The sequence below is a fragment of the Ovis canadensis genome, chromosome 12 (assembly GCF_042477335.2).
Source record: "Ovis canadensis isolate MfBH-ARS-UI-01 breed Bighorn chromosome 12, ARS-UI_OviCan_v2, whole genome shotgun sequence".
Classification (NCBI taxonomy): Eukaryota; Metazoa; Chordata; class Mammalia; order Artiodactyla; family Bovidae; genus Ovis; species Ovis canadensis.
Genome location: NC_091256.1, coordinates 65748291 through 65775212, shown reverse-complemented (window position 1 = coordinate 65775212; position 26922 = coordinate 65748291). Strand labels below are relative to the sequence as shown.

The 26922-nt window shown below is 39.6% G+C and overlaps 1 protein-coding gene across 1 annotated transcript in view; it reads left to right on the top strand.

Moving 5' to 3' along the window:
- Positions 1-26922, top strand: part of SLC9C2 (solute carrier family 9 member C2 (putative)) — a 97651-nt gene that overhangs the window by 20369 nt on the left and 50360 nt on the right. Inside the window, exons 5-10 of the mRNA XM_069546076.1 lie at positions 1915-2031; positions 3104-3265; positions 11315-11414; positions 15906-16049; positions 18328-18496; positions 24041-24122. Of these exons, the coding sequence (XP_069402177.1) occupies positions 1915-2031; positions 3104-3265; positions 11315-11414; positions 15906-16049; positions 18328-18496; positions 24041-24122 (774 nt within the window). The remainder of the gene's footprint in view (positions 1-1914; positions 2032-3103; positions 3266-11314; positions 11415-15905; positions 16050-18327; positions 18497-24040; positions 24123-26922) is intronic.

The window sequence follows — 26922 nt, the reverse complement described above, 5'->3', positions numbered from 1 at the left end:
AGAAATAATGGAGGAAAAATTTCTGAATTTGATGAGAACTATAAAGCCACAGACTCAAAAAGCTCAGCAAACTCCAAGCCCAAGAAATACAATTGAAAACTATACCATGATACATAAAAATCAAACTCCTAAACAGCAGTGTAAAGAGAAGCTTTCAAAGGTAACCAGAGGGAAAAAGACACATTATATACAGAGACACAAAACTAATAATAATAACCAACTTCTCTTCAGAAACATTGCAAGCCAAGAGATGGTATGTAACACTTTTAAAATCCTGAAAGAAAAATACTACCAGCTTAAAATCCTCAGTGAAATTATCTTTTAAAAGTAAAGGAGAAATAAAGACTTAAATATAAAGGCTGAAAGAATTTATCACTAACAGACCTGTACTACAAAAATGTTAAAGAAGCCCTTTAGGCTGAAAGAAAATGGAACCAGATGGAAAATTTCATCTGCAAAAAAGAATGGAAAGCACCATAATTTTAAACTGATGGGAAAATATGACTTTTTCTTATTTTTACTCTTTTTAAAAGATGATATTTAAAGCAAAAATGGTTGCTGTCTATTGTGGGGTTTATTTACCTGCTCCTCCCCTTTGTGTATGGCATCCATCATCAGTATTACAAGCTGACTGCTAAAGTTCCAGCTATCATTCCATATTTCAGGCAGGAAACAGAAGAACAAGGGATGGAAAGATGTTCCTTTCAGCCAAGTCACCTCTCCCTCCAAGGAGTTTCCCAAAAGGTCCACTCAGTGACTTCCAGTTATATCTCAGTGGCCACTCTTAGAAGCCCAGGAGTTGGGGAACAGTTGTCATTTAGCTGAGCACATTGCCACCCTGAGTAAAACCAGACTTGTTACCAAGAACAGAGGATAGATACTAGATAGGCAGGCACCAATAACTGTCATCCTTCTTACAAGTTGTATAACAGTAGGCAGTTAATTTGATTATATTTTCTATTAAACTGTTGGTAAATGTTAATAAAATTTTATATTTAGTTTTTAAATACCAGCCTTATTGATATGTAACCCACACATCATAAAATTCACCCTTTTAAATTATAAAATTCAGTGGTCTTTAGTAGACTTACAGTTATGCAAGCATCATCATTACTTAATTTTAGAACATTTTCTTTAACCTCAAAAGAAATCTCATGCCTGTTAGCAGTCATTCATTCTCATTCCCTCATCCCCCAAGTTCCTGGCAACCAGTATTCTATTTTCTGTCTATGAGTCTGCATATTCTGGACATTTCATATAAATCAAACCATACAATACGTGATTTCTGTGTCTGGCTTCTTTCACTTTGTAATTTTTTTAAAGGTTCATCTATGTTGTAACATGTATCAGTCAGTACTCCCTTCCATTTTGTGGCTGAGTAATGTTCCATTATAGGGATAGATCACCTATATTTATCTGTTTAGCAGCTAATTGACCTTGTGTTGTTCCCAATTTTTCCTGTTATGAAAATGCTGCTATGACTGTCCATGTACAAATTTTTGTGTGGACGTACATTTTTAGCTTTTTTGGGTATATGTCTAGGAGCAGAATTGCTAGGTCATATTTTATACTTATTTCTAAAATGTGGTTCTTTTGGAGTCTAACGATTGATATTTATTCAAGCTAAATGTAGTGACCTGAGAAGTGCTTTGTCTCATTTTGAAGTTCTAGCATGCTTTGAGGCAATGGACATTTCAAGATGTGCCATCACCACGTGCCTTTGCCATTGGAGATACAGAAGGCACAGTGGAGAAGTTAAAAAATGGTGATCGTGATTATCTTATAGATCCATCACAGTAATGACTGCCTTTTTTTTTTTCTAGCATATTCCTTCTCTTCTATTTTTGTATTTCCTGTGAAAGAGCATCATTTTCATGCACTGTACTAAATTATGTTCTATATTTCAATTTCCAGGCATTTCTAAGATGTATACTGATATCATTAGAGGAGAATCAATGGTCGTCTGTGGCTTCACATCCATTTTTTTTACAATTTTTCAGAGAGGCATACTTCAGATGTCCAACTTTAGAGGTAAGAGTACTGTTTTTCTCTATTTCTTTTCTTTTTTTTTATTTTTTAATTTTTGGCTACCCTCCATGGTGTGTGGGACCTCAGTTCCCTGACTGGGAATTGAACCCATGCCCCCTGCATTGTAAGGTGGAGTTTTAACTGCTGGATCACTAGGGAAGTCCCATCTGTGTATTTTCTAAAATCATTCTTATGTAGTCCATTTTAATTCATACCAAAATTAAAATATATTCAAGATGTCTTAACTTTGCTACTTCCCCTATTCTTTACTTATGGACCAATTAAAATAGTATATCAGGTAACAAGAAAATAATTGCCACTGTGTGTTTCCTTAGATGAGAGGGGAAAGTTGTTAAAGAAATGATTTTCTATCTCTCAACATGCACGTGCATACACACATACAGTTGTGTCATCTAGCTCAGATTAGTCTCTTTCCTAGACCAATCTGGATCTCAGTGAGTGAAGTTAAGAATTGATTCTCACATTGTTTACAACAGAAAAAAACAACACTGTAAAGCATTTATCTTCCAATTAAAAAAAAAGAAGTGGCTTGGTCCTGAGTTTGAGTCTGAGGGTGAAAGTAGTACTGCGGAGTCAGGTTCTAGAAGTGATAATGAGCAGAAGTCACAAATAGGCTGCAGCTTGGTAGGGATCCTGAGCATAGTGTGCTTGGCCCTGACATAGTTTGTAAAAAATATATATATATATTTAAATATATTTTGACTCATTATTCACTCACCAGCTGAGTTTTTCACATTTATCGGTTCAGTTACTCAGTTGTGTCCACCTCTTTGCGACCCCACCGACTGCATCACACCAAGCTTCCCTGTCCATCACCAACTCACATTTATGCTCTTTGCCTAACTCCTGAGAGCATTTGAGTCTGCTGCCCCCAGATAAGCAAACCTCAAGCTGCAGACTGTGGGGGAAATGTATCCCCAGAACGCCTCTTTTGCCAGGCTTTCATGGGAAACTTCCATCTCTCAAAATCTCAAGAGCAAACCAACGGGCATTGGCCAAATGCCATTAATAAAAGAAAAAAAATTATTTCACCTTTCTTATTTCCTTTTTCTAGAGTTACATGTAATCATGGGCCTCATCTTTGATGTTTTGGGGAGCATAGCATGTGGATATTGGTGTGCAAGGATCATTCAGTTTATATTGACTGACCTGTTCAGCAATACACTGACCAATATAATTTTTTGCATCTCAATGGTGTACATGACTTTCTACATTGGTAAGACAGAAACAGATACAAAAATTCCATCCTTGATGTGTATTTTATGTTTTAATTTTCCCTTGTTCTTGAGTCCAGCTTCCTCCCAACAGCATTTTTTTTTTAATGTGGCTCCTTTGTGTGTCTTGTCATACTATTTTCTGCCACCTCTAGCTCTTTCCTAGACTGTCTTAACATCCCCTAAATTTCAACTCCATGTTCCTTCTCTTGCATTCCTCCTCTATGTGGTTACTTTCTTATTCTTTTTTAACTCTACCCTTTGACCTTACATTTATTCCCTGGAAGTCCCCTGGAAGAGGAAACAGACCTGAGCCGATTTCTGCTCTGACCCTTAGCAACCCATCTCTAAAATGAGAAAGCTAGGAGAGAAGCTCCTGAGATCTTTTCCAGTTCAGCAGTACCCATTCAGTGGGTACCAGATTAAGGGGACCGTAGAAATGGTGGCCCTTACCTGAGGCTAGGAGGCAGGAAAGGAGTTGGAGAAATCAGGTATATCTACTTCTGGAAGAAAAGCAGGACAGAGGAATAATCACAGGAATCAGAGTGCCTAATGCTGGGAGACCTTCACACAGTTATCTTCTAGTTTAATCCAGTGAGCTTGGGAACTAAAGTTTTTATCCCACTGAGTGAGATAACCAGTCCCCCAAAGCCATAGAAACTATGGCAAAATCCTAGCCAAATTCTGCTTCTCCTCTTAGCTCACACAGTGGAGCAATTCCATCCATGAAAGGCCTCAAGTATCAAGAGGTTAATTACTCTTCTTTTCACCTCCAGTTACCAAACAGTCCTGCTTTCTCTATGATAAAGTGCTACCTATTGTTGCTCACCACCCCAAATCAGTAAAATTACAGAAAAACTTTCACTGAAGACTCATTTCCTTGCTGTCTTCATTTTTCCCCTCCCTTATGTCCCTGTTACAAATGCCTTAAGTGCCCGAAGGAAAAAAGTTAGTATTTCCTTTTTTTCCCCCTTGGACCGTAAGTTCCTTGAGATAGAGCTGTCTCTTATCCATCTTTATATTTACTATCTTTTCTATGTTCCCCGAGTCAAGCCCAATGCTTGCCATAGGCTCAATAACAATTAAACACATGTTGGTTGAATAAACTATTAGTCCTTAAAGAGCTTGAAAGTTAGGAAGAGTTCACTTCAAACCCGAGCTTTACAATTTATTAGCTTGGTAACTTTGGAATATTACTTAACCTCTTTAAACTTCAGTTAGTTCCTCATCTATAAACGTGATATAATACAGCCTAATTTAGAGGGGTGTGCCAGGCGTTACTGAGGTAGCATGTGTCATGTGACTCACTCATGCTGGCGTCCTGAAGATAACTTTGATTGGCTCACAAGAGCTGACTGTCCACATCTCTTTCCAGCACTTTATTCAAGTGACATAATGTGGGTGTAGCTTGAAATAGGCCATAGTGGGACCTTGGAAATTGGCAGACACAATCTTTAACCACTCAGATTGCTGCTGATAAACATGTACCAGCATGCCACTAGGCTCAAGGTAGGGCAGCTAATAAATGGTGATTCCTTTCCCCTTTTCCTCTTAATTCACGTAGGTGCTCTCGGTCAAGTGATTGAGAGGTCTTCTCCTTCCCTTGCTCTCAGAAAGAATCTGCTACAAAGCCTTGATCTTGGACCCCTAGCCTCCAGGCTGTGAGATAATACATTCTTGTTGAAGACACTTTGGTAACAGCCCTAGGAAATGAATACCCATTCCCTCATCCATAACACTTTCTTCTGCTTCAGGAATTAAAAACAATTTTCTGGCCGTTCTCTCCTCTTATACTTAATCAGATCCTGATAATAAAAGTCAGGAATAGATAGTTCTAAGGAGAAGTTCCACTGCCAGAAAGCTAGACATAGATAAAATTTTTATTTACACATTCTGTAACGTGACATTTCTGTCTTATTATCTAATTTTATTTTTTTTCTTCATTAACGAACACACTGTTAACTGGCTTGAATCCAGGGAGTGTCTAATTGAGGTTTGGACCTCATCTCTTTGAGCACACTTAGTAATTTCCATTTTTGTCTCATTAAATCCACAGTACTTGGGGTTTTAGAAATCACCTGTATCAGCACATTTGTTCTTTTTTCATAAAATAAAATAGGAAATTGCACAGACATTGCCACATAGACGAGACACTTTGGAACATTGTTGGTTGACAGGTAGTATGGCTAACAATGTTAATATATCAGCCCATGGAAAAAAATTTTAGTCTTGGGACCCCATGTACTGTATCTTGCCAGGCGCCTGTGTCTGTGGGATTATCCAGGCAAGAATACTGGAGTGGGTTGCCATTTCCTTCTCCAGGGGATCTTCCTGACCCAGGAATCAAACCCAGGTCTCCTGCATTGCAGGCAATTTCTTTACTAAGATATGAGGGAAGCCCCCAAAATGCGAGTATTAGTCACTCAGTTGTGTCCGACTCTTTGTGACCCCATGGTCTGTCCATGGAATTCCCCGGGCGAGAATACTGGAGTGGGTTGCCATTCCCTTCTCCAGGGGATCTTCCCTACCCAGGGATTGAACTCAGTCTTCTGCATTGCAGGCAGATTCTTTACCATCTAAGCTACCAGGGAAACCCTAGTGTATAAAAGGCACTTTAAGAGAGTCATCGTATAATTCATATAAGATGATGGACTGTGTGTAAGTCTAGGCCAGAGTTACAGGAGGGGAGGTAAGATGATGGACTGTGTGTAAGTCTAGGCCAGAGCTACAGCAAGAGTAGTGGTGAGAGGGGTCTGTTATAGCAGAAGGAATATTTTATCAAATGGCATTGGTCAGAATTTCTGATGAATGGAAACAGCTTTTAGTCAGTTTTATTGTTTTAAAACAATGCATTCCTTTTAAAACAATGTGCCAAGGCTGATTGTTCTCATTCTTTTTTTATGTCATTGGTCTAGGCTATAAATGTCAAAGGACTTCGGTCATGACCCTAACATTTTCTTGTTGGGAAACATCCATTCCTGAATCCTGTTGTTTTTAGGAAACAAAATCCTTTTGATTCTCCTATTAGGAGGACCTTCACTTTTTCTAAACCAGAGAGAAAAAGAGAGAGTTTGAGAGAGAGAGCCACTTTCCTGTGGCATCAATTTCCTGTGATGGTTTCTTACAACTGAGTGAGAAAAACTTTACAACTCTATTTTTAACAACTTGGGTTTATGCTGATGAAAATTACTTTATTACATGTTCTGTGCCTGCTTGTACATTTAAAATACCATTTAAAGTAATAACATTTGTAATTTTCAAAAGACTTTGTTTTTCTAATTTTAAAACTAATACATGTTCCATGTAGAATTGTGGAAAAAATCTGAGAAGTCAAAGAAGAAATCACCCATAAATTTACCAAAGATACATTTTGTTATATGTACTCAGTTTTCAAAAACTACATATGTACATAGATGTATTAATATATGCCTTTATACTATATGTTCTTGTTATATTGGGATTATACTAAATAATATCAGTTTAAAAATGAAGTTACTTAGTGGTTTCCTTGTAGTAGATGTTTCCTCTAAGTAGTGACTGTTATTTAAAAAAACTATAAGTTTTAAAATCCTGTAGTTTGAGTTACAGGAAATTGGAAATAAGATGTTGAGGAATAATTTTCCTATTATCACAGTCCCTAATACTGCTGGTTTATTGCCCCTGGTTACTTATGCTAAATTCAGTTAAATAAGTAGGTTAAAAGAAATCTAAAGTAGCTTTAAGTGATTCAATTCAGTTCAGTTCAGTTGCTCAGTGGTGTCCAACTCTTTGTGACCCCATGAATCGCAGCATGCCAGGCCTCCCTGTCCATCACCATCTCCCGGAGTTCACTCAGACTTACGTCCATCGAGTCCGTGATGCCATCCAGCCATCTCATCCTCTGTCATCCCCTTCTCCTCCTGCCCCCAATCCCTCCCAGCATCAGAGTCTTTTCCAATGAGTCAACGCTTTGCATAAGGTGGCCAAAGTACTGGAGTTTCAGCTTTAGCATCATTCCTTCCAAAGAAATCCCAGGGTTGATCTTCAGAATGGACTGGTTGGAACTCCTTGCAGTCCTAGGGACTCTCAAGAATCTTCTCCAACACCACAGTTCAAAACCATCAATTCTTCAGCGCTCAGCCTTCTTCATAGTCCAACTCTCACATCCATACATGACCACAGGAAAAACCATAGCCTTGACTAGACGGACCTTAGTTGGCAAAGTAATGTCTCTACTTTTGAATATACTATCTAGGTTGGTCATAACTTTTCTTCCAAGGAGTAAGCGTCTTTTAATTTCATGGCTGCAGCCACCATCTACAGTGATTTTGGAGCCCAAAAAGATAAAGTCTGACACTGTTTCCACTGTTTCTCCATCTATTTCCCATGAAGTGATGGGACCAGATGCCATGATCTTCGTTTTCTGAATGTTGAGCTTTAAGCCAACTTTTTCGCTCTCCTCTTTCACTTTCATCAAGAGGCTTTTTAGCACCTCTTCACTTTCTGCCATAAGGGTGGTGTCATCTGCATATCTCAGGTTCTTGATATTTCTCCCGGCAATCTTGATTCCAGTTTGTGTTTCTTCCAGTCCAGCGTTTCTCATGATGTACTCTGCATATAAGTTAAATAAGCAAGATGACAATATACAGCCTTGATGTACTCCTTTCCCTATTTGGAATTAGCCTGTCATTCCATGTCCAGTTCTAACTGTTGCTTCCTGACCTGCATACAGATTTCTCAGGAGGCAGGTCAGGTGGTCTGGTATTCCCATCTCTTTCAGAATTTTTCCACAGTTTATTGTGATCCACACAGTCAAAGGCTTTGGCATAGTCAATAAAGCAGAAATAGATGTTTTTCTGGAATTCTCTTGCTTTTTCAATGCTCCAGTAGATGTTGGCAATCTGATCTCTGGTTCCTCTGCCTTTTCTAAAACCAGCTTGAACATCAGGGAGTTCACGGTTCACGTATTGCTGAAGCCTGGCTTGGAGAATTTTGAGCATTACTTTACTAGCATGTGAGATGAGTGTAATTGTGCAGTAGTTTGAGCATTCTTTTGCGTTTCCTTTCTTTGGAATTGGAATGAAAACTGACCTTTTCCAGTCCTGTGGCCACTGCTGAGTTTTCCAAATTTGCTGGCATATTGAGTGCGGCACTTTAAGAGCTTCATCTTTCAGGATTTGAAACAGCTCAACTGGAATTCTATCACCTCCACTAGCTTTGTTCGTAGTGATGCTTTCTAAGGCCCACTTGACTTCACTTTCTAAGATGTCTGGCTCTAGATTAGTGATCACATCATCATGATTATCTGGGTCGTGAAGATCTTTTTTGTACAGTTCTTCTGTGTATTCTTGCCACCTCTTTTTAATATCTTCTGCTTCTGTTAGGTCCATACCATTTCTGTCCCTTATCGAGCCCATCTTTGCATGAAATGTTCCCTTGGTATCTCTAATTTTCTTGAAGAGAGCTCTAGTCTTTCCCATTCTGTTGTTTTCCTCTATTTCTTTGCATTGATCGCTGAAGAAGGCTTTCTTATGTATTCTTGCTATTCTTTGGAACTCTGCATTCAGATGCTTACATCTTTCCTTTTCTCCTTTGCTTTTCACCTCTCTTCTTTTCATGGCTATTTGTAAGGCCTCCCCAGACAGCCACTTTGCTTTTTTGCATTTCTTTTCCATGGGGATGGTCTTGATCCCTGTCTCCTGTACAGTGTCACGAACCTCATTCCATAGTTCATCAGGCACTCTATCTATCAGATCTAGGCCCTTAAATCTATTTCTCACTTCCACTATATAATCATAAGGGATTTTTTTTAGGTCATATCTGAATGGTCTAGCGGTTTTCCCTACTTTCTTCAATTTAAGTCTGAATTTGGCAATAAGGAGTTCATGATCTGAGCCACAGTCAGCTCCCGGTTTTGTTTTTGTTGACTGTATAGAGCTTCTCCATCTTTGGCTGCAAAGAATATAATCAATCTGATTTCGGTGTTGACCATCTGGTGATGTCCATGTGTAGAGTCTTCTCTTGTGTTGTTGGAAGTGGGTGTTTGCTATGACCAGTGCACTTTCTTGGCAAAACTCTATTAGTCTTTGCCCTGCTTCATTCTGCATTCCAAGGCCAAATTTGCCTGTTACTCCAGGTGTTTCTTGACTTCCTACTTTTGCATTCTAGTCCCCTATAATGAAAAGGACATCTTTTTTGGGTGTTAGTTCTAAAAGGTCTTGTAGGTCTTCATAAAACCGTTCAACTTCAGCTTCTTCAGCATTACTGGTTGGGGCATAGACTTGGATAACTGTGATATTGAATGGTTTGCCTTGGAGATGAACAGAGATCATTCTGTCATTTTTGAGACTGCATCTAAGTACTGCATTTTGGATTCTTTTGTTGACCACGATGGCTACTCCATTTCTTCTGAGGGATTCCTGCCCGCAGTAGTAGATATAATGGTCATCTGAGTTAAATTCACCCATTCCAGTCCATTTTAGTTGGCTGATTCCTAGAATGTTGACATTCACCCTTGCCATCTCTTGTTTGACCACTTCCAATTTGCCTTGGTTCATGGACCTGACATTCCAGGTTCCTATGCAATATTGTTCTTTACAGCATCGGATCTTGCTTCTATCACCAGTCACATCCACAGCTGGGTATTGTTTTTGCTTTGGCTCCATCCCTTCATTCTTTCTGGAGTTATTTCTCCACTGATCTCCAGTAGCATATTGGGCACCTAATGACCTGGGGAGTTCCTCTTTTTGTATCCTATCATTTTGCCTTTTCATACTGTTCATGGGGTTCTCAAGGCAAGAATACTGAAGTGGCTTGCCATTTCCTTCTCCAGTGGACCACACTCTGTCAGACCTGTCCACCATGACCCACCCGTCTTGGGTTGCCCCGCAGGCATGGCTTAGTTTCATTGAGTTAGACAAGGCTGTGGTCCTAGTGTGATTAGATTGACTAATTTTCTATGAGTATGGTTTCTCTGATGCCCTCTTGTAACACCTACCATCTTACTTGGGTTTCTCTTACCTCAGATAAATCAAAAGAATAATATAATCCTCTTCAAATTAATAAACAGTAAAGTGAACATTAAAAATAATAATACAATAATAATGATGACCATTTATTCCTTGTTTTAAAAGTATGCCAAGCATGTTTCGTGTAATCTGATTTTATTCTCACAACTCTGTCAGGCATTATTCTTTTACACTCATTCTACAGATACAGGGACACTAATGGAGAAAGGCGAGGTGACATTCCCAGAGGAACCATCTCTGCCCTGTTTAAAGGGTTTCTACTCTGAACTTGCATGTACTTTTTTTTCCTTCAGTCTGACATTTATAATGTACTGTTTGAAGGCTCTGTAACCTTCAGGACTGTTGGTATTAGTGGTGTTCAACCATTCTTCATAGTTGGTTTTCCTGTCTCAGACTGCATTGACACATTTATTTAGAGCCCAGGGAATTACATAGGGGAGCCTATATCATGCAAAAAACAATAGGCTTGAGGACCTGCAGTCACCAAGAAAGCACTGAGCTTGAGCCATAACCCCTAGGACATGCAGCACAGAGTCCTTGAGGTGCTGGGTAGAGGCTGTTAAACTTATTTTTCATTAGCTCTGTCCTCAAGGATGATCTATGGCAGGGGTTGGCAAACTATAGCCAGATATGCCTATTATTTTTGCATTGCCTATGAGCTAAGAATGGTTTTTACATAAAAAAAACAAATAAAAAATATTTTGCAGCATGCAAAAATTATTTGCAGTTAAAATTTCATTGTCCATTATTTATTGGGTGCTCATTTGTTACGTATTACCTGTGGCTGCTTATGCACTAGAACAGCTGAGGTGAATAGTTGCAACTAGGACCATGTGACCTGCAAATACTAAATATTTAGCATATGATCCTTCACAGAGAAAGTTTGTCAATCCCCAATCTAAGGATTAGGCCAATCCTTTTCAGCAACTTTCTAAGAAATGCAATAACTGACTGTTTTAAATTTCCCAATTCATCACTCAAGAGAAATAGCTCCATGTACAGATTTGAACACAACTAATTTTATTCTTTTTTTTTTCTCCTCAGTGGAATTTTGGGGAATGTCAGGTACAGTTGCTTTAGCCACTGTAGGACTAAATTTAGATTCCTTAAGCTTTAAACCAAGGATCAAGTTGATAATTACTAAGTAAGTCTTATATTTTGTACTTGGTATAGGTCTCATAGAAGTTTAGTGCTTAAATGCCTTCACAAAAATAATAAAATTTCTTTTTATAACTTTTCTTTTAATTTTTAATTATACTGCCAGTCATATTTGAAAAGAACTTAAGTTACCAGTAATTATTGACATTCCTATTATGAATTGATATTCCTATTATGAATAATGTAATATCAGTGGCTCAGAGATCATAGTACTTCTTATAACTCTTTGATAAAAATTGAATTGTGAGAAGTTTAAAAACTACTTTATTCATTTGTTTGCTACATAACATACCTGAATGACAGTATCATAGTGTGGAAAGAGCTGGGAAAAGAAAAGTAGCAGAAAGGTGCAATACCAGCAAACCCTAATCTAGCTTTACCTCTGGTGTAATAAGAATATCTGTGGACAGAGTAAAAGCCATTTGCCTGTCTTCTCAGACAAATGCATTAGCCGTTCTCTGAGCAGCTGTGCTAAATTATAGAATTGTCTCAGAACTATTTCATACCGAGTCATAGTCTAGTGTATAAATTCTCACACTGGATGAAAGCCAGTGTTGAAATGAGAAAAATAAGCCATTATCCTGAGTTTTCCCATGAAGATTTGTTGCTTTAATATAAGGGACTATTTTTTTGTTCTGGAATTATGTCCTTCATACATTTTAGACGTTTAAAATGTCATTTCTCTCATGAAATTCCAGTCATGGAAGATGGCACTTAAAAAAAAAATTACTTTGTAACTTTTAAAAAAATGGCCTCTGTAGCTTATTTTAGTCTTGTGTATATGTGAATGACACTTTACTGGTTTTTAAAAACCAGAAGCTTAGAAATAACTAGCTGAAAGAACATATCCTTTTCCTCTGAATTTTGGACAGTTTTCTGAGCTCAGTCATGCTATCTGTCAGCATCATTATAAATTACTCATTCTATTCATTCAATTGTTTATTCTTATATGTATTCAACCAGGCCTTTCTTATTATCTCCTATGCTGCTGCTGCTAAGTCGCTTCAGTCGTGTCCGACTCTGTGAGACTCCATAGGCGGCAGCCCACCAGGCTCCCTGTCCCTGGGATTCTCCAGGCAAGAATGCTGGAGTGGGTTGCCATTTCCTTCTCCAACGCATGAAAGTGAAAGGTGAAAGTGAAGTTGCTCAGTCATGTCCAACTCTTCGCAACCCCGTGGACTGCAGCCTACCAGGTTCTTCCGTCCATGAGATTTTCCAGGCAAGTGTACTGGAGTGGGTTGCCATCGCCTTCTCTGGTATCTCCTATGGCCTGGACATTGTATCCTAGGTTTGGGGCTTTGAAAATAAGTCCCTTCTCAGAAGACACTCATTGTTAAATGATGGATGTGTTTATTTAAGAGACTATGAATAAGTATAAATAATTATATCTTTATTGGAGAAGGCAATGGCAACCCACTCCAGTACTCTTGCCTGGAAAATCTCACAGATGGAGGAGCCTGGTAGGCTGCAGTCCCTGGGATTGCTGCTAGTTGGACATGACTGAGCAGCTTTGCTTTCACTTTTCACTTTCATGCATTGGAGAAGGAAATGGCAATCCACTCCAGTGTTCTTGCCTGGAGAATCCCAGGGACAGGGAGCCTGGTGGGCTCCCATCTATGGGGTCACACAGAGTTGGACATGACTGAAGCGACTCAGCAGCAGCAGCAGAATCTTACTATATGTAAGGCATTTCTTAAGGTCCTGTGGAGACATTTAAAAAATTCTTCTACTCAGTCAGTTATTCCATCATTTCTGAATTTTGATAAAACTAAGCTGTAGGGTTTGAGGTCCCACTGATATCCTTTTCTGTTAGGAGTTCTGAATCAACGGAATCAAGCAACAGGAGTCAGGTAGAGAAGTGGACTGTCTGCTTGATTGGAGTAATGCTGTATCAGAGAACATGGTTTCAATCTGCAGCTAAAATGAGGCTTCCTAACATTTCTTTCCCAGTGTAGATCTTGAGGCTTACCTATAGGGAGACTGGTTTGTGGGTCAGACAGATGGTTACCCAGTCCTCTGAAAGGGGAGGTCTGAATAGAGGGGTTCAAGAAGGGGCAGGACTTGAGATCTGACTGTACAAGTCAGACCTGGCCCAGACCCAGGTGTGATACCACAGGGAGCCAGAGCAGCCCCAGGCCCTAAGCACTGAATTTTTGGAGGTGGGGCCAGATGTGTATATTTTTGTTTTTGCTTTTTTTAAGTTGTTTTTTTTTTTTTGATGTGGACCATTTTTAAAGTCCTTATTGAATTTGTTACAACGTTGCTTCTGCTTTATGTTTTGGTTTTTTGGCTCCGAGATGTGGGTTCTTAGCTCCCAGATCAGGAATCAAACCCATACCCTCTGCATTAGAAGGAGAAATCCTAACCGCTGGAAGGCCAGAGAAGTCACAAGACATGTAGATTTTTGGAAAGCAATTTGAGTGGTTCTAATGTGCTTCTCAGCTTGAGAACCATAGTGTTGTGGATGACTGGCACTGTGGGGACTCAGAGGAGTATCATGTCCACTGAGTGTGCTGAGGATATTTTTCCTGAAGAGTATGGGATTAGAGTCAGCCTCACAACATCTTTAGGAATTTGGTAGATGAGAAGTCAGACAGAAGAGACCTTCAAGATAAGGGCATGAGTGTGCCCATATGACCCAGAAATCCCACTGCTAGGCATATATTCTGAGGAAACCAAAATTGAAAAAGACACATGTGCCCCAATGTTCATTGCAGCACTGTTTACAACAGCTAGAACATGGAAGTCAGAGAAGGAAATGGCAACCCACTCCAGTACTCTTGCCTGGAAAATCCAATGGATGGAAGAGCCTGGTAGGCTGCAGTAGTCCATGGGGTCTCAAAGAGTCAGACAGGACTAAGCGATTTCACTTTCACTTTTCACTTTCATGCATTGGAGAAGGAAATGGCAGCCCACTCCAGTGTTCTTGCCTAGAGAATCCAGGGGATGGTGGAGCCTGGTGGGCTGCCGTCTAGGGGGTCGCACAGAGTCGGACACGACTGAAGCAACTTAGCAGCAATAGCAGCAGCAGAACATGAAAGTAACCTAGATGTCCACTGACAGATGAATGGATAAAGAAGCTGTGGTACATATATACAATGGAATGCTACTCAGCCATAAAAAGGAATGCATTTGAGTCAGTTCTCATAAGCTTATTATACAGTGTGAAGTAAGTCAGAAAGAGAAATATAAATATCATATACTGATGCATATCTATGGAATCTAAAAAGATGGTACTGATGAGTTTCTTTTTAGGGCAGCAATGGAGAAGCAGACATAGAAAACAGACCTATGGACCTGGGGGAAGGGGAGGAGGGAGAGGGTAGGATGTATGGGGAGAGTAACATAGAAATTTACATTACCATATGTAAAATAGATAACCAATGGGAATTTGCTGTATGACTCAGGGAACTCAAACAGGTGCTCTGTGACAATTTAGAAGAGTAGGATGGGAAGGGAGATGGAAGGGAGGTTTGGGAGGGAGGGGACATGGATGTACCTATGGCTGATTCTTATTGATGTATGACAGAAAACCACAAAATTCTGTAAAGAAATTATCCTTAAGTTAAAAAAATTGAAAAAAAAAAAAAGATAAGGGCATGAGTGTACCTGCTCAGTCGCTCAGTCATGTCCAACTCTTTGTGACCCTGTGATCTGTAGCCCGCCAGATTCCTCTGTCCATGGGATTCTCCAGACAAGAATACTGGATAAAGGACTTTCATGCAAATCACAAAAGGAGAAGTAGTGCAGAGCGTGTTGAGGGGATCCAGTCAGCTATTACAAAGTCAGGGTTAACCAAACAGGGGGCTCCTGGCAGTAGACTCAGCTGTGGTTTTCAGTCATGGGTCTGACATGGATATGCTGCCAACTCATCTCAGCAAAATCGCCACATCACCAACTTGGTGGGGGGTGGAATCTTTATTTTTCTGCCTCGATCTTACTACTCTGCTGCGAGAGAGGCAGCCCACAGATATTGGTGTGATGAGGGTGATGGGAATATGAAATGATGTATTTTAGTTCCAACAAAATACTTTTCAATGAAATTCATTAATTTTTATTTAGGTATAGTTTATTTATAATATTTATTAATCTCAACATAATACAAGGTAGTGACAATATTTTTATAGTTTTTACTCCATTTAAAGTTATTATAAAACAGTGGCTATATTTTCCTGTGCTATATATATCTTTGTTGCTTATTTATTTTATACATGGTAGTTTTTATCTCTTAATCCCCTACTCCTATCTTGCTGTTCTTTTTCCCCACTGGTAACCACTAGTTTGTTCTCTATATCTGTGAGTCTGTTTCTGATTCCAACAAAATAGTTTTTAAATGTTGACAGTAGTGGTGATGGAGGCAAAGACCTCTACTAAGACAAGAATGGTAGATATGTGTTAGATGCTTTAATGTGAAAAGGAAACTATTTTAAAAAAAAGCACATCCCTTAAAGTGTGATTTCCTTTCCATTTATCCTAGGTTTCTAATAATGTTTTCATGTACATTCCAACATTTAATATACACTTTCTTTGGCATCGTAATTGGATGTGGAGAAGTCAAATATTTTCAATTTCACACTGTAGTTTTCATATTTATCTTATTTGTAACAGTGAATTTTGTAAGGTAAGGATTATAATTTAAAGTTTGCTTACGGGACTCAGGTTCTCAAGTCCAGAATTAGAATTGAGAAGTGGGTTATAGCAAAAGGAGCTGTGGACATGCAGTCAGGAAACCTGTATTGTTGTCAAGGTCCTGACAATAGCTTGCTATGGAACTGAGGGAAAGTCTATTTACTCTTCAAGGTTTCATGTAAAGAGAGAAAGGGCAGAACAGCAGCATCAGCATAACCAATGAGCTTGATAGAGATGCAAATTCATGAGCTCATCCCATTTAACTGATTTGAATCTATGGAGATGAGATGCAGGAAACTGTTTCAACATGTTTAAGTGTGAGCACCCCAGGAACCAGATTAATGGCTCCTAACATTTTGTTGACTTCATCATCATTTATTATTGTCACAACTATGATAAAGCCATTTATTTAACATTAACTGTGCACAGTATGTCACAAGAAAGTAAAGTGTGCCACGGTTTCCATTGTTTCCCCATCTATTTACCATGAAATGATGGGACCAGCTGCCATGATCTTAGTTTTTTGAATGTTGAGTTTAAGCCAGGTTTTTCACTCTCCTCTTTCACCTTCATCAAGAGGCTCTTTAGTTCCGCTTTGCTTTATGCTGTAAAGAGACTTATTGAGAAAAATGTGTTGGAGATGGTGAGTCAAACAAAGGCCTGGATGTCATAATCATTGCTAGCATGTGTTAAGTGCTGACCACCCTCTAAACATCATTCTAACCCCTATGAATTTTACTTCATTTAGTTGAATCTTCATGAAAGTCCTTTGAGGCAATTCAATGACTATTATTTTTCCATTTTACAGATGAAGAAATTGAGGCTTGAAGAGATTAAATAACTTGCTTAAGGTTTCATAGTAATAAAAGTCTAAATTTGAACCTAAGTAGACTGACTCCAGAGCCTTTGCTAAACTGCCTTTCTCTTTTTGATATCAGGAAATGACATCAGTTGTTCTATTTCATCTGAACTCAATGGTATTTTAGAGAAAAATCATTTAGTAAGGCTGAAAATGTTGGTAATTACTTTGCAAAAGACTTAAATGCAAGGTGGAGGTGCTGTGCTATGCTAAGTCACTCAGTCATGTCTGACCCTTTGCGACCCTGTGGACTATAGCCCACCAGGCTCTTCTGTCCATGGGCATTCTCCAGGCAAGAATACTAGAATGGGTTGCCATGCCCTCCTCCAGGGGATCTTCCCAACCCAAGGATCGAACCCAGGTCTCCTGCATTGCAGGCAGATTCTTTACTGTCTGAGTCACTGACAAGCTCCTTAGAAGGTCATGGCAGGGTTCAGAAATTAGACCAGGAGGACCCGTAGATCCTGAAGAGTTTGCCCAAATCAATTGTATATATTATAGATGGCAAATTGTAGATAACAGGAATCCTCTAAATTGTCTTATGAAATTCATAGCTAAGTGACTGATACGCAGTATCTTTTTTGAAGCTGAAATATATCAATTGTATTTCTGCTGAAATCTCATTTGAAGGACAATGAGATGCAAGTCGATTACAGGTAGAATCTAAATTTTAGCATAGAGTCCTATAGAAAAATAATCTATAGTGAAAGGAGGCAAGAATTGAAATTATTTGTGTGATTTAGTGTACGATTCTTGGGGTGGCTCAGCTGGTAAAGAATCCACCTGCAATGCGGGAGACCTGGGTTCAATCCCTGGGTTGGGAAGATCCCCTGGAGAAGGGAATGACTACCCACTCCAGTATTCTGGCCTGGAGAACTCCAAGGACTGTATATCCATGGGGTTGTAGTCAGACACGACTGAGCGACTTTCACCTTGACTTTCTTGTAGCAGCTCAAAAAATTTGGTTGAGCTAAATTTATTAAAGTGTCTACAATGATTTTACTTTTTCCTCATGACAGGTCCTTCTGGTCTAATTTCTGAATCCTGTCATGACCTTCCAAGGAGTTTGTCAATGTTATCTGAAGAAGTTTCCCTGCAGGGATTTACTACCAAAATCCTAAACAGCACACACTAGTATTAATGATAATTTCTTATACTTGTATAGAACTTCTAGCCTTATTTTTCAAGATTTGAGTATTATATGCAAAATTTAGATAGTAGATTTGGTTAGTTCCAGAAAGTTTGAACAACTTATCAATAAACTGGATTGACTTCTCTTTTCTGAAAAAATTTTCATGAAATTTAGTATTTGCTACATAGTATCAACCGTACCCCCCCAAAAAAACCCCCAAGCCCCAAAACACATGAATACATAAGGTGTTATTTAAACTAAATGTTTTTCTTTCAACAGGTTTGTTACTGTTGTGTTAGTGAGCCCTGTTCTGATACATTCAAGTTATGAGTACAACTGGAGGTGGGGAATTGTTACAGCATGGTCTGGAATTAAAGGAGTTTTTAGCTTACTCTTTGCTCCTGAAGTTCATAATCTGGCTGAACAAAGAGTGGAGTCACCACAGCTGGTAAGAAAAATCATATCCCATGATTATTTATATTTACTCATTTTATTTTGTAGCACTTTTCATAGTACCCAATAATAAAAGCTAACCATGTAAAAAATTAGATTTGGAGAATGCATTCTTTTAAGTAGAAAGGAACTTATGGAGGAAAGTTAATATTGACGGTGTGAAAGGGACCAAATATCAAGTAATGGTGATGGCTATGGGAGTGAGATACACTTGGGATTGAATTCGGGCCCCACCATTCACAGGTTGAGTGATCTTGGGTGAGTTTTTTAGACTTGTGGGACTTTAAGTTGAAGATCGCAATGATACTTAGTAAAACACTTGACAGCTTAGTAAATGTTCAGTAGGTGTTGTTGAACACACAAATGCTGTTTTTCAAGAGCTGTCAGAAAGTATGAAAAAACCAGTACCCTATTTAGAGCATTCCAGTTCCCATAGCATCAGAGTGAAAACTGAAATGCTTATTAAATATACTAAGAAAAAAAGATTTTATAAATGTTTGGATTAAGGATCTAGTTAATATTTATATCTTTTCAGTTCAGTTCAGTTCAGTTCATTCGCTCAGTCGAGTTCAGCTCTTTCCAACCCATGGACTGCAGCATGCCAGGATTCCCTGTCCATCTCCAACTCCCAGAGTTTACTCAAACTCATGTCCACTGAGTCGGTGATGCCATCCAACCATCTCATGCTCTGTTATCCCCATCTCCTCCCACCTTCAATCTTTCCCAGCATCAGAGTCTTTTCAAATGGATCAGTTCTATGCATCAGGTATCCAAAGTATTGGAGTTCCAGCTTCAGCATCAGTCCTTCCAATGAATATTCAGGATTGATTTCCTTTAGGATGGACTGGTTGGATCTCCTTGCAGTCCAAGGGACTCTCAAGAGTCTTCTCCAACACCACAGTTCAAAAGCATTGATTATTTGGCACTCAGCTTTCTTTTTTTTTTTTTTTATGGATCATCAACTGTTTTTATTTTTATTTTTATTTTTTTTCAGTTTTTTTTTTTAATTTTAAAATCTTTAATTCTTACATGCGTTCCCAAACATGACCCCCCCTCCCACCTCCCTCCCCACAACATCTCTCTGGGTCATCCCCATGCACCAGCCCCAAGCATGCTGCACCCTACGTCAGACATGGACTGGCGATTCAATTCTTACATGATAGAATACATGTTAGAATTCCCATTCTCCCAAATCATCCCACCCTCTCCCAACTCTCACATCCATACATGACTACTGGAAAAACCATAGCTTTGACTAGATGGACCTTTTTTGGCAAAGTTACGTCTCTGCTTTTGAATAAATTGTCTACATTGGTCATAACTTTTCTTCTAAAGAGGAAGCATCTTTTAATGTCATGGCTGCAGTCACTATCTGTAGTGATTTGAATCCCCCCAAAATAAATTCAGCCACTGTTTCCACTGTTTCCCCATCTATTTGCCATGAAGTGATGAGACCAGATGCTGTGATCTTAGTTTTCTGAATGTTGAGCTTTAAGCCAACTTTTTCACTCTCTTCTATCACTTTTATCAACAGGCTCTTTAGTTCTTCTTCGCTTTCTGCCATAAATGTGGTGTCATCTGGATATCTGAGGTTATTGATATTTCTCCTGGCAATCTTGATTCCAGCTTGTGCTTCATCCAGCCCAGCGTTTCTCATGATGTACTCTGCATAGAAGTTAAATAAGCAGGGTGACAATATACAGCCTTGACGTACTCCTTTTCCTATTTGGAACCAATCTGTTGTTCCATGTCCAGTTCTAACTGTTGCTTCCTGACCTGCATACAGGTTTCTCAAGAGGCAGGTCAGGTGGTCTGGTATTCCCATCTCTTGAAGAATTTTCCATAGTTTATTGTGATCCACACAGTCAAAGGCTTTGATGTAGTCAATAAAGCAGAAATACATGTTTTTCTGGAACTCTCTGCTATGGCAACCCACTCCAGTGTTCTTGCCTGGAGAATCCCAGGGACGGGGGAGCCTGGTGGGCTGCCGTCTACAGGGTCGCACAGAGTCGGACATGACTGAAACAACTTAGCAGCATGAGCAGCTTGCTTTTTCGATGATCCAATGGATGTTGGCAATTTGATCTCTGTTTTCTCCGTCTTTTCTAAATCCACCTTGAACATCTAGAAGTTCATGGTTCACATACTGTTTAAGCCTGGCTTGGAGAATTTTGAGCATTACTTTACTAGCGTGTGAGATGAGTGCAATTGTATCGTAGTTTTAGCATTCTTTGGCATTGCCTTTCTTTGGGATTGGAATGAAAACTGACCTTTTCCAGTCCCGTGGCCACTGTTGAGTTTTCCAAATTTGCTGACATGTTGAGTGCAGCACTTTCACAGCATCATCTTTTAGGATTTTAAATAGCTCAACTGGAATTCCATCACCTCCACTAGCTTTGCTTGTAGCGATGCTTCCTAAAGCCCACTCAACTTCACACTCCAGGATGTTTGGCTCTAGGTGAGTGATCACACTATCCTGATCATCTGGGTCATGAAGATCTTTTTTCTGTGTATTCTTGCCACCTCCTCTTAATATCTTCTGCTTTTGTTAGGTCCATACCATTTCTGTTCTTTATTGAGCCCATCTTTGCATGAAAAGATGCATGGTATCTTTCCCTTGGTATCCCTCTATCACTTGAAGAGATCTCTAGTCTTTCCCATTCTATTGTTTTCCTCTATTTCTTTGCATTGATCACTGAGGAAGGCTTTCTCATCTCTCCTTGCTATTCTTTGGAACTCTGCATTCAAATGGATATATCTTTCCTTTTCTCCTCTGCCTTTTACTTCTCTTCACAGCTATTTGTAAGGCCTCCTCAGACAACCATTTTGCCTTTCTTTTTCTTGGGGATGGTGTTATCCCTGCCTCCTGTACAATGTCACAAACCTCCATCCATAGTTCTTCAGGCACTCTGTCTATCAGATCTAATCCCTTGAATCTATTTCTCACTCCCATTGTATAATTGTAAGGGATTTGATTTAGGTCATACCTGAATGGTCTAATGGTTTTCCCCACTTTCTTCAATTTAAGTCTGAATTTGGCAATCAGGAGTTCATGATCTGAGCCACAGTCAGCTCCCGGTCTTGTTTTTGCTGACTGTATAGAGCTTCTCCATCTTTGGCTGCAAAGAATTTAATCAATCTGATTTTGACATTGACCATCTGGTGATGTCCGTGTATAGTCTTCTCTTGTGCTGTTGGAAGAGGGTGTTTGCTATTACCCATTCGTTCTCTTGGCAAAGCTCTATTAGCCTTTACCCTGCTTCATTCTGTACTCCAAGGCCAAATTTGCCTGTTACTGCAGGTATTTCTTGACTCCCTACTTTGGATTCCAGTCCCCTATCATGAAAAGGACATCTTTTGGGGGTGTTAGTTCTAAAAGATCTTGTAGGTTCTTCACAGAACTGTTCAACTTCAGCTTCTTCAGCATTATTGGTTGGGGCATAGACTTGAATTACTGTGATATTGAATGATTTGCCCTAGAAACGAATAGAGATAATTCTGTTGTTTTTGAGATTGCATCCAAGGACTGCATTTTGAACTCCTTTATTGAATGTGATGGATACTCCATTTCTTCTAAGGGATTTTTGCCCACAGTAGTAGATAGAATGGTCATCTGAGTTAAATTCACCCATCCCAATCCATTTTAGTTTGCTGATTCCTCAAATGTTGATATTCACTCTTGTCATCTCTTGTTTGACCACTTCCAACTTGCCTTTGTTCATGGACCTAACATTCCAGATTCTTGTGCAGTATTGCTCTTTACAGCGTTGGACTTTACTTCCATCACCAGTCACATCCACAACTGGGTGTTGTTTTTGCTGGCTCTGTCTCTCCATTCATTCTTTATGTTGTTTAGGGCTAAATTAAAAATTAATTTCTTAAAAAATTTTAGCCTAGGCTACATTATCCACAGTGCAAGACAGAACTTGGTTTCCTTTCTACTCTCTCTCAAAACCTTTTCCCCATGGGCCACCCAGTGGTTTTCCAGGCCAGTGGGAAATCAGGCAGTGGCAGCATCAGTGGGATGCCAGTGAAGGTCCAGAGAGCCCAGAACATCTGCTGACAGTGTTAGCGTACCTTAGTATTTGTGACAGTATTCTGTGAGCTCGCTGGATAGGTCATTAGAAGTTTCTAGAAGTCCCCAGGATATCCCTGCCACTTCCTGGTGAGATGAATCCCAAACCTACTCCTGGGAGGGTGAAAAGCACCTAAATAATGTGAATTAAGAACACTACCCATCAGGACTTCCCTGGTGATCCAGTGGTTAAGTCTTTACCTTCCAATGCAGGGGGTACGGGTTCAATCCTTATTCAGGGAGCTGAGATCCCACTTCCATTGGGGTCAAGAAGCGAAACTTAAAACAGAGACAATATTGTAACAAATTCAATAAAGACTTTAAAAATAGTCCATTCCAAAAAAAATTATTACATAAAGAAAGAGCACTACCCACCTCCCAAGGAACCTTAATCTGGAGGTAAATGTACAGAGTTTTTTGATATTATCCTACTGCAAGTACAGAATTTTCTCTTCTTTGCTCTTTTACTCCTGTCCTAGAAGATCCTAGAAGTACAGTAGTTTTTAAAATGTCTTTTCTGGAAGGAACAAATATCACCTCCCTCATCTTGTATGTGAGGAAACCAAAACCAAACAAACAAAAATAGCATGTTAGTGAAAGAACTCAGGCACCCTAACTCCCAAGAGAGAAAGAGCTGATTTTTAATAGTGCTTTAAAAAATAATGGAGTATCATAATCATTGCCATCTTTCCTGAGGATTTACACTCCATGTCTATGGGCATGGTCTGGAAATGCATTTGGAGTCCAAATATACCTGTGGTTTTGCAGTGAGTTTGGGTCCTTCCATGTTCCAGAGGAAAAGAATAATGACCAATATTTGAGCTCCCTCAGTTTTCTTTTGTGCAGGGAATTGGTCTAAAACCAAGACAATGAAATGTTAACTAACATGTGAGTATCATTTTCCAGTGTTTCCCAAATCTGTCTGATGTTATGAATCCGTTTGATGCCACCCCAGACCTACAGAATCAGAATCTGCAGGGAATTAACCTGGGAGTCAGTGTCTTTAAGAAGCACTTCAGGTGCTTATTAAATAAGATCAGTCGTTTGGGAAATACTCTCTGAAGATGCATTGCTATTAACTCCACGTTTCAGTAAAGGACATTGAGACTCAGAGTAGTTAAGTTCACTGGCCTCAAATTCCATGGTTAATAAATGGCAGAGCCAAGATCTACAAATGTGGTTATGCTTCGGTGCAGTGCCTCTCTGAACCCCACTGCAGTTCCTGTCTGCTTCTTCAGAGCTTCTTGTAAGGCTTTTTGTAGCAGATGCTTGCAGTAAGTGCATTTCCCTGTCACCACTGCCTGCTGTTGCTGAACTTCCTGCCCCCAAACAGCCCTTTTGCCTCTTCTTACTTATCAGAGGTAGGATTTAAAAATGTGTATTAAGGTAGAATTTTGTTGGTGATTAACTGAACAATGATTCCCTTTGGAAAACGTATTAATGTGTATGTGTTTTGTCTTTCAGTTTATATTGTACATACAAGTAATATCCTTAATGACCTTGGGAATAAATTCATACATGATGACTCGTTTGGCCTGGACATTAGGTAAAGTCTATTTAACCAGGAAGAATAATGCGAATAGATTGTTGCTGAAGGTGGGACATTTCTTTTGGAGCTCAAGGAATTGATCATGAAATCACTCAGTTTTCATTCACTCCCTGTTAATAGAAACCACATTAAGAGTGCCTTAAACAAGACAGAAGCTGTTTCCCACCTCTCCCATCAGAAAATCAAGAAGAGTAGGATGGTTCTGTTCTACAAGGTTGTCCAGAAATTTCAAATCCTTCTCTTTCATTCCTCCTCTGCTTCCGGGGTGTTGCTCTTGTCTGCAGGGTAGAAGTGGGCTCACAGTCACTGTTACCTTCAATCCAATCAACTAGAAAGGGAAAATGGGGTGGGAGTGATGGTGGTGGTGATGGTGTCAATGGAAAGTAAGGAGGTTATTTAAAGAAGCTTCCTTCTGCATCCAGAAGTTGTACATATCATTACCACTCACAGTCCATTGGCCAGAACTTAGTCTCATGGGCACACAAGGGCAAAGGAAGATGGGAAGTACTATCTTAACTAACTAGTCATGTGCTTAGCCAAAGCATGGAGATTCTATTGGGAAAGAAAGAAGAGGAGAATGAAGGGAAGCAGTAAGCAGGCTCTGCCAGAGTTGCCTGTTTCTAGAAAAAATGTGAAGCTGTTGATAATAAAGTATATAAATATAATAAAATCACAAAAAGGCCCATGATCAATAAAGAAATCAGGATAAGATAATCAGTGGCAGTGGAGTCCATGAGGAGAGAGAGGATGGGGCAGAATTACACACAGTCTTGGAGGAATAGGGCCTTAGTATTGTCCAGTGTCCCATGGCCTGATCCTCAGCTTTGCTGGTGCAGAGACCTGATTTTGTTAGAGTGTCTAGAATGAATCAGATGGCTGGAAATTTACATCTGTTGCACTCCCAGGAGAATAGAGAAGCAGCAGAAAATCAATTTATTAATTTATAATGAGGATGATTTCTTCCTATGTCTGAAATAATTGTGATCATTACTCGGGTGAAAGTGAAAGTGAAGTCGCTCAGTCATGTCCGACTCTTTGCGACCTCATGGACTGTAGCCTACCAAGCTTCTCCATCCATAGGATTTTCCAGGCAAGAGTGCTGGAGTGGATTGCCATTTCCTATTCACCTCTAAATACCAATTTCCTTAATAAATTAGTAATCAGAAGGTTTCTTGGAAGGTGTGGAACTTGGGAGAGATTGATGGAAGGGTACTGAGGAAGGAGAGTTCTTATAAATAGAGAAATAGCTTGGTGAATTCAGCTTCTCTGCTTGTGCCTTTCCATAGTTCTGCCCACTCCTGAAACTGTGCCATATCAACACTATGGCAGAGCTTCTTGTGAAAGCTGACCTCAAAGTCTAGAGTGCTAGTATATGAATAGGACTAGTAAATGGGGCAGAGTTTTGGCAGCGCTCCTCCTCCCCCAGTCATGGGGTTTGCTCTTGTTTGCAGTGGAAAGTTGTGCTTGGGCCAGCATGAGCTTGCTACGCTGGAGTGTGAGTGAAGTTAACTTGATCCCTGAAGGTTTGCTGACACCTCCCTTCCCACCAATTTTTATAGGCTTTCACGGATCCAGACCCACTCTGCTCTCTTGGCTTATGACATGGCATCTGGTTTTCTCCCATGCTTGTTTGCTTGAGATTGCTCTTACTCTGATACTCAGAAACAAGATCAATAGGTTTTATTATCATGGAAATATTTTTTTCTTCTCCTTTTCTTCCCATACAATTTTTTTTTTTGTATTTACATGAACTGTGAACTTCCAGATGTTCAAGCTGGTTTTAGAAAAGGCAGAGGAACCAGAGATCAAATTGCCAACATCCGCTGGATCATGGAAAAAGCAAGAGAGTTTCAAAAAAAAAAAATCTATTTCTGCTTGATTGTCTATGCCAAAGCCTTTGACTGTGTGGATCACAATAAACTATGGAAAATTCTTCAAGAGATGGGAATACCAGACCACCTGACCTGCCTCTTGAGAAAGCTATATGCAGGTCAGGAAGCAACAGTTAGAACTGGACATGGAACAACAGACTGGTTCCAAATAGGAAAAGGAGTACGTCAAGGCTGTATATTGTCACCCTGCTTATTTAACTTCTATGCAGAGTGCATCATGAGAGACACTGGGCTGGAAGAAGCACAAACTGGAATCAAGATTGCCGGGAGAAATATCAATAACCTCAGATATGCAAATGACACCACACTTATGGCAGAAAGTGAAGAGGAACTAAAAAGCCTCTTGATAAAAGTGAAAGTGGAGAGTGAAAAAGTTGGCTTAAAGCTCAACATTCAGAAAACTAAGATCATGGCATCTGGTCCCATCACTTCATGGCAAATAGATGGTGAAACAATGGAAACACTGTCAGACTTTATTTTTTGGGACCCCAAATCACTGCAGATGGTGATTGCAGCCATGAAATTAAAAGACGCTCACTCCTTGGAAGAAAAGTTATGACCAACCTAGATAGCATATTAAAAAGCAGAGACATTACTCTGCAAACAAAGGTCCGTCTAGTCAAGGCTATGGTTTTTCCAGTGGTCATGTATGGATGTGAGAGTTGGACTGTGAAGAAGGCTGAGCACTGACGAATTGATGCTTTTGAACTGTGGTGTTTGAGAAGACTCTTGAGAGTCCCCTGTACTGCAAGGCGATCCAACCAGTCCATTCTGAAGGAGGTCAGCCCTGGGATTTCTTTGGAAGGAATGATGCTAAAGCTGAAACTCCAGTACTTTGGCCACCTCATGCGAAGTGTTGACTCATTGGAAAAGACTGTGATGCTGGGAGGGATTGGGGGCAGGAG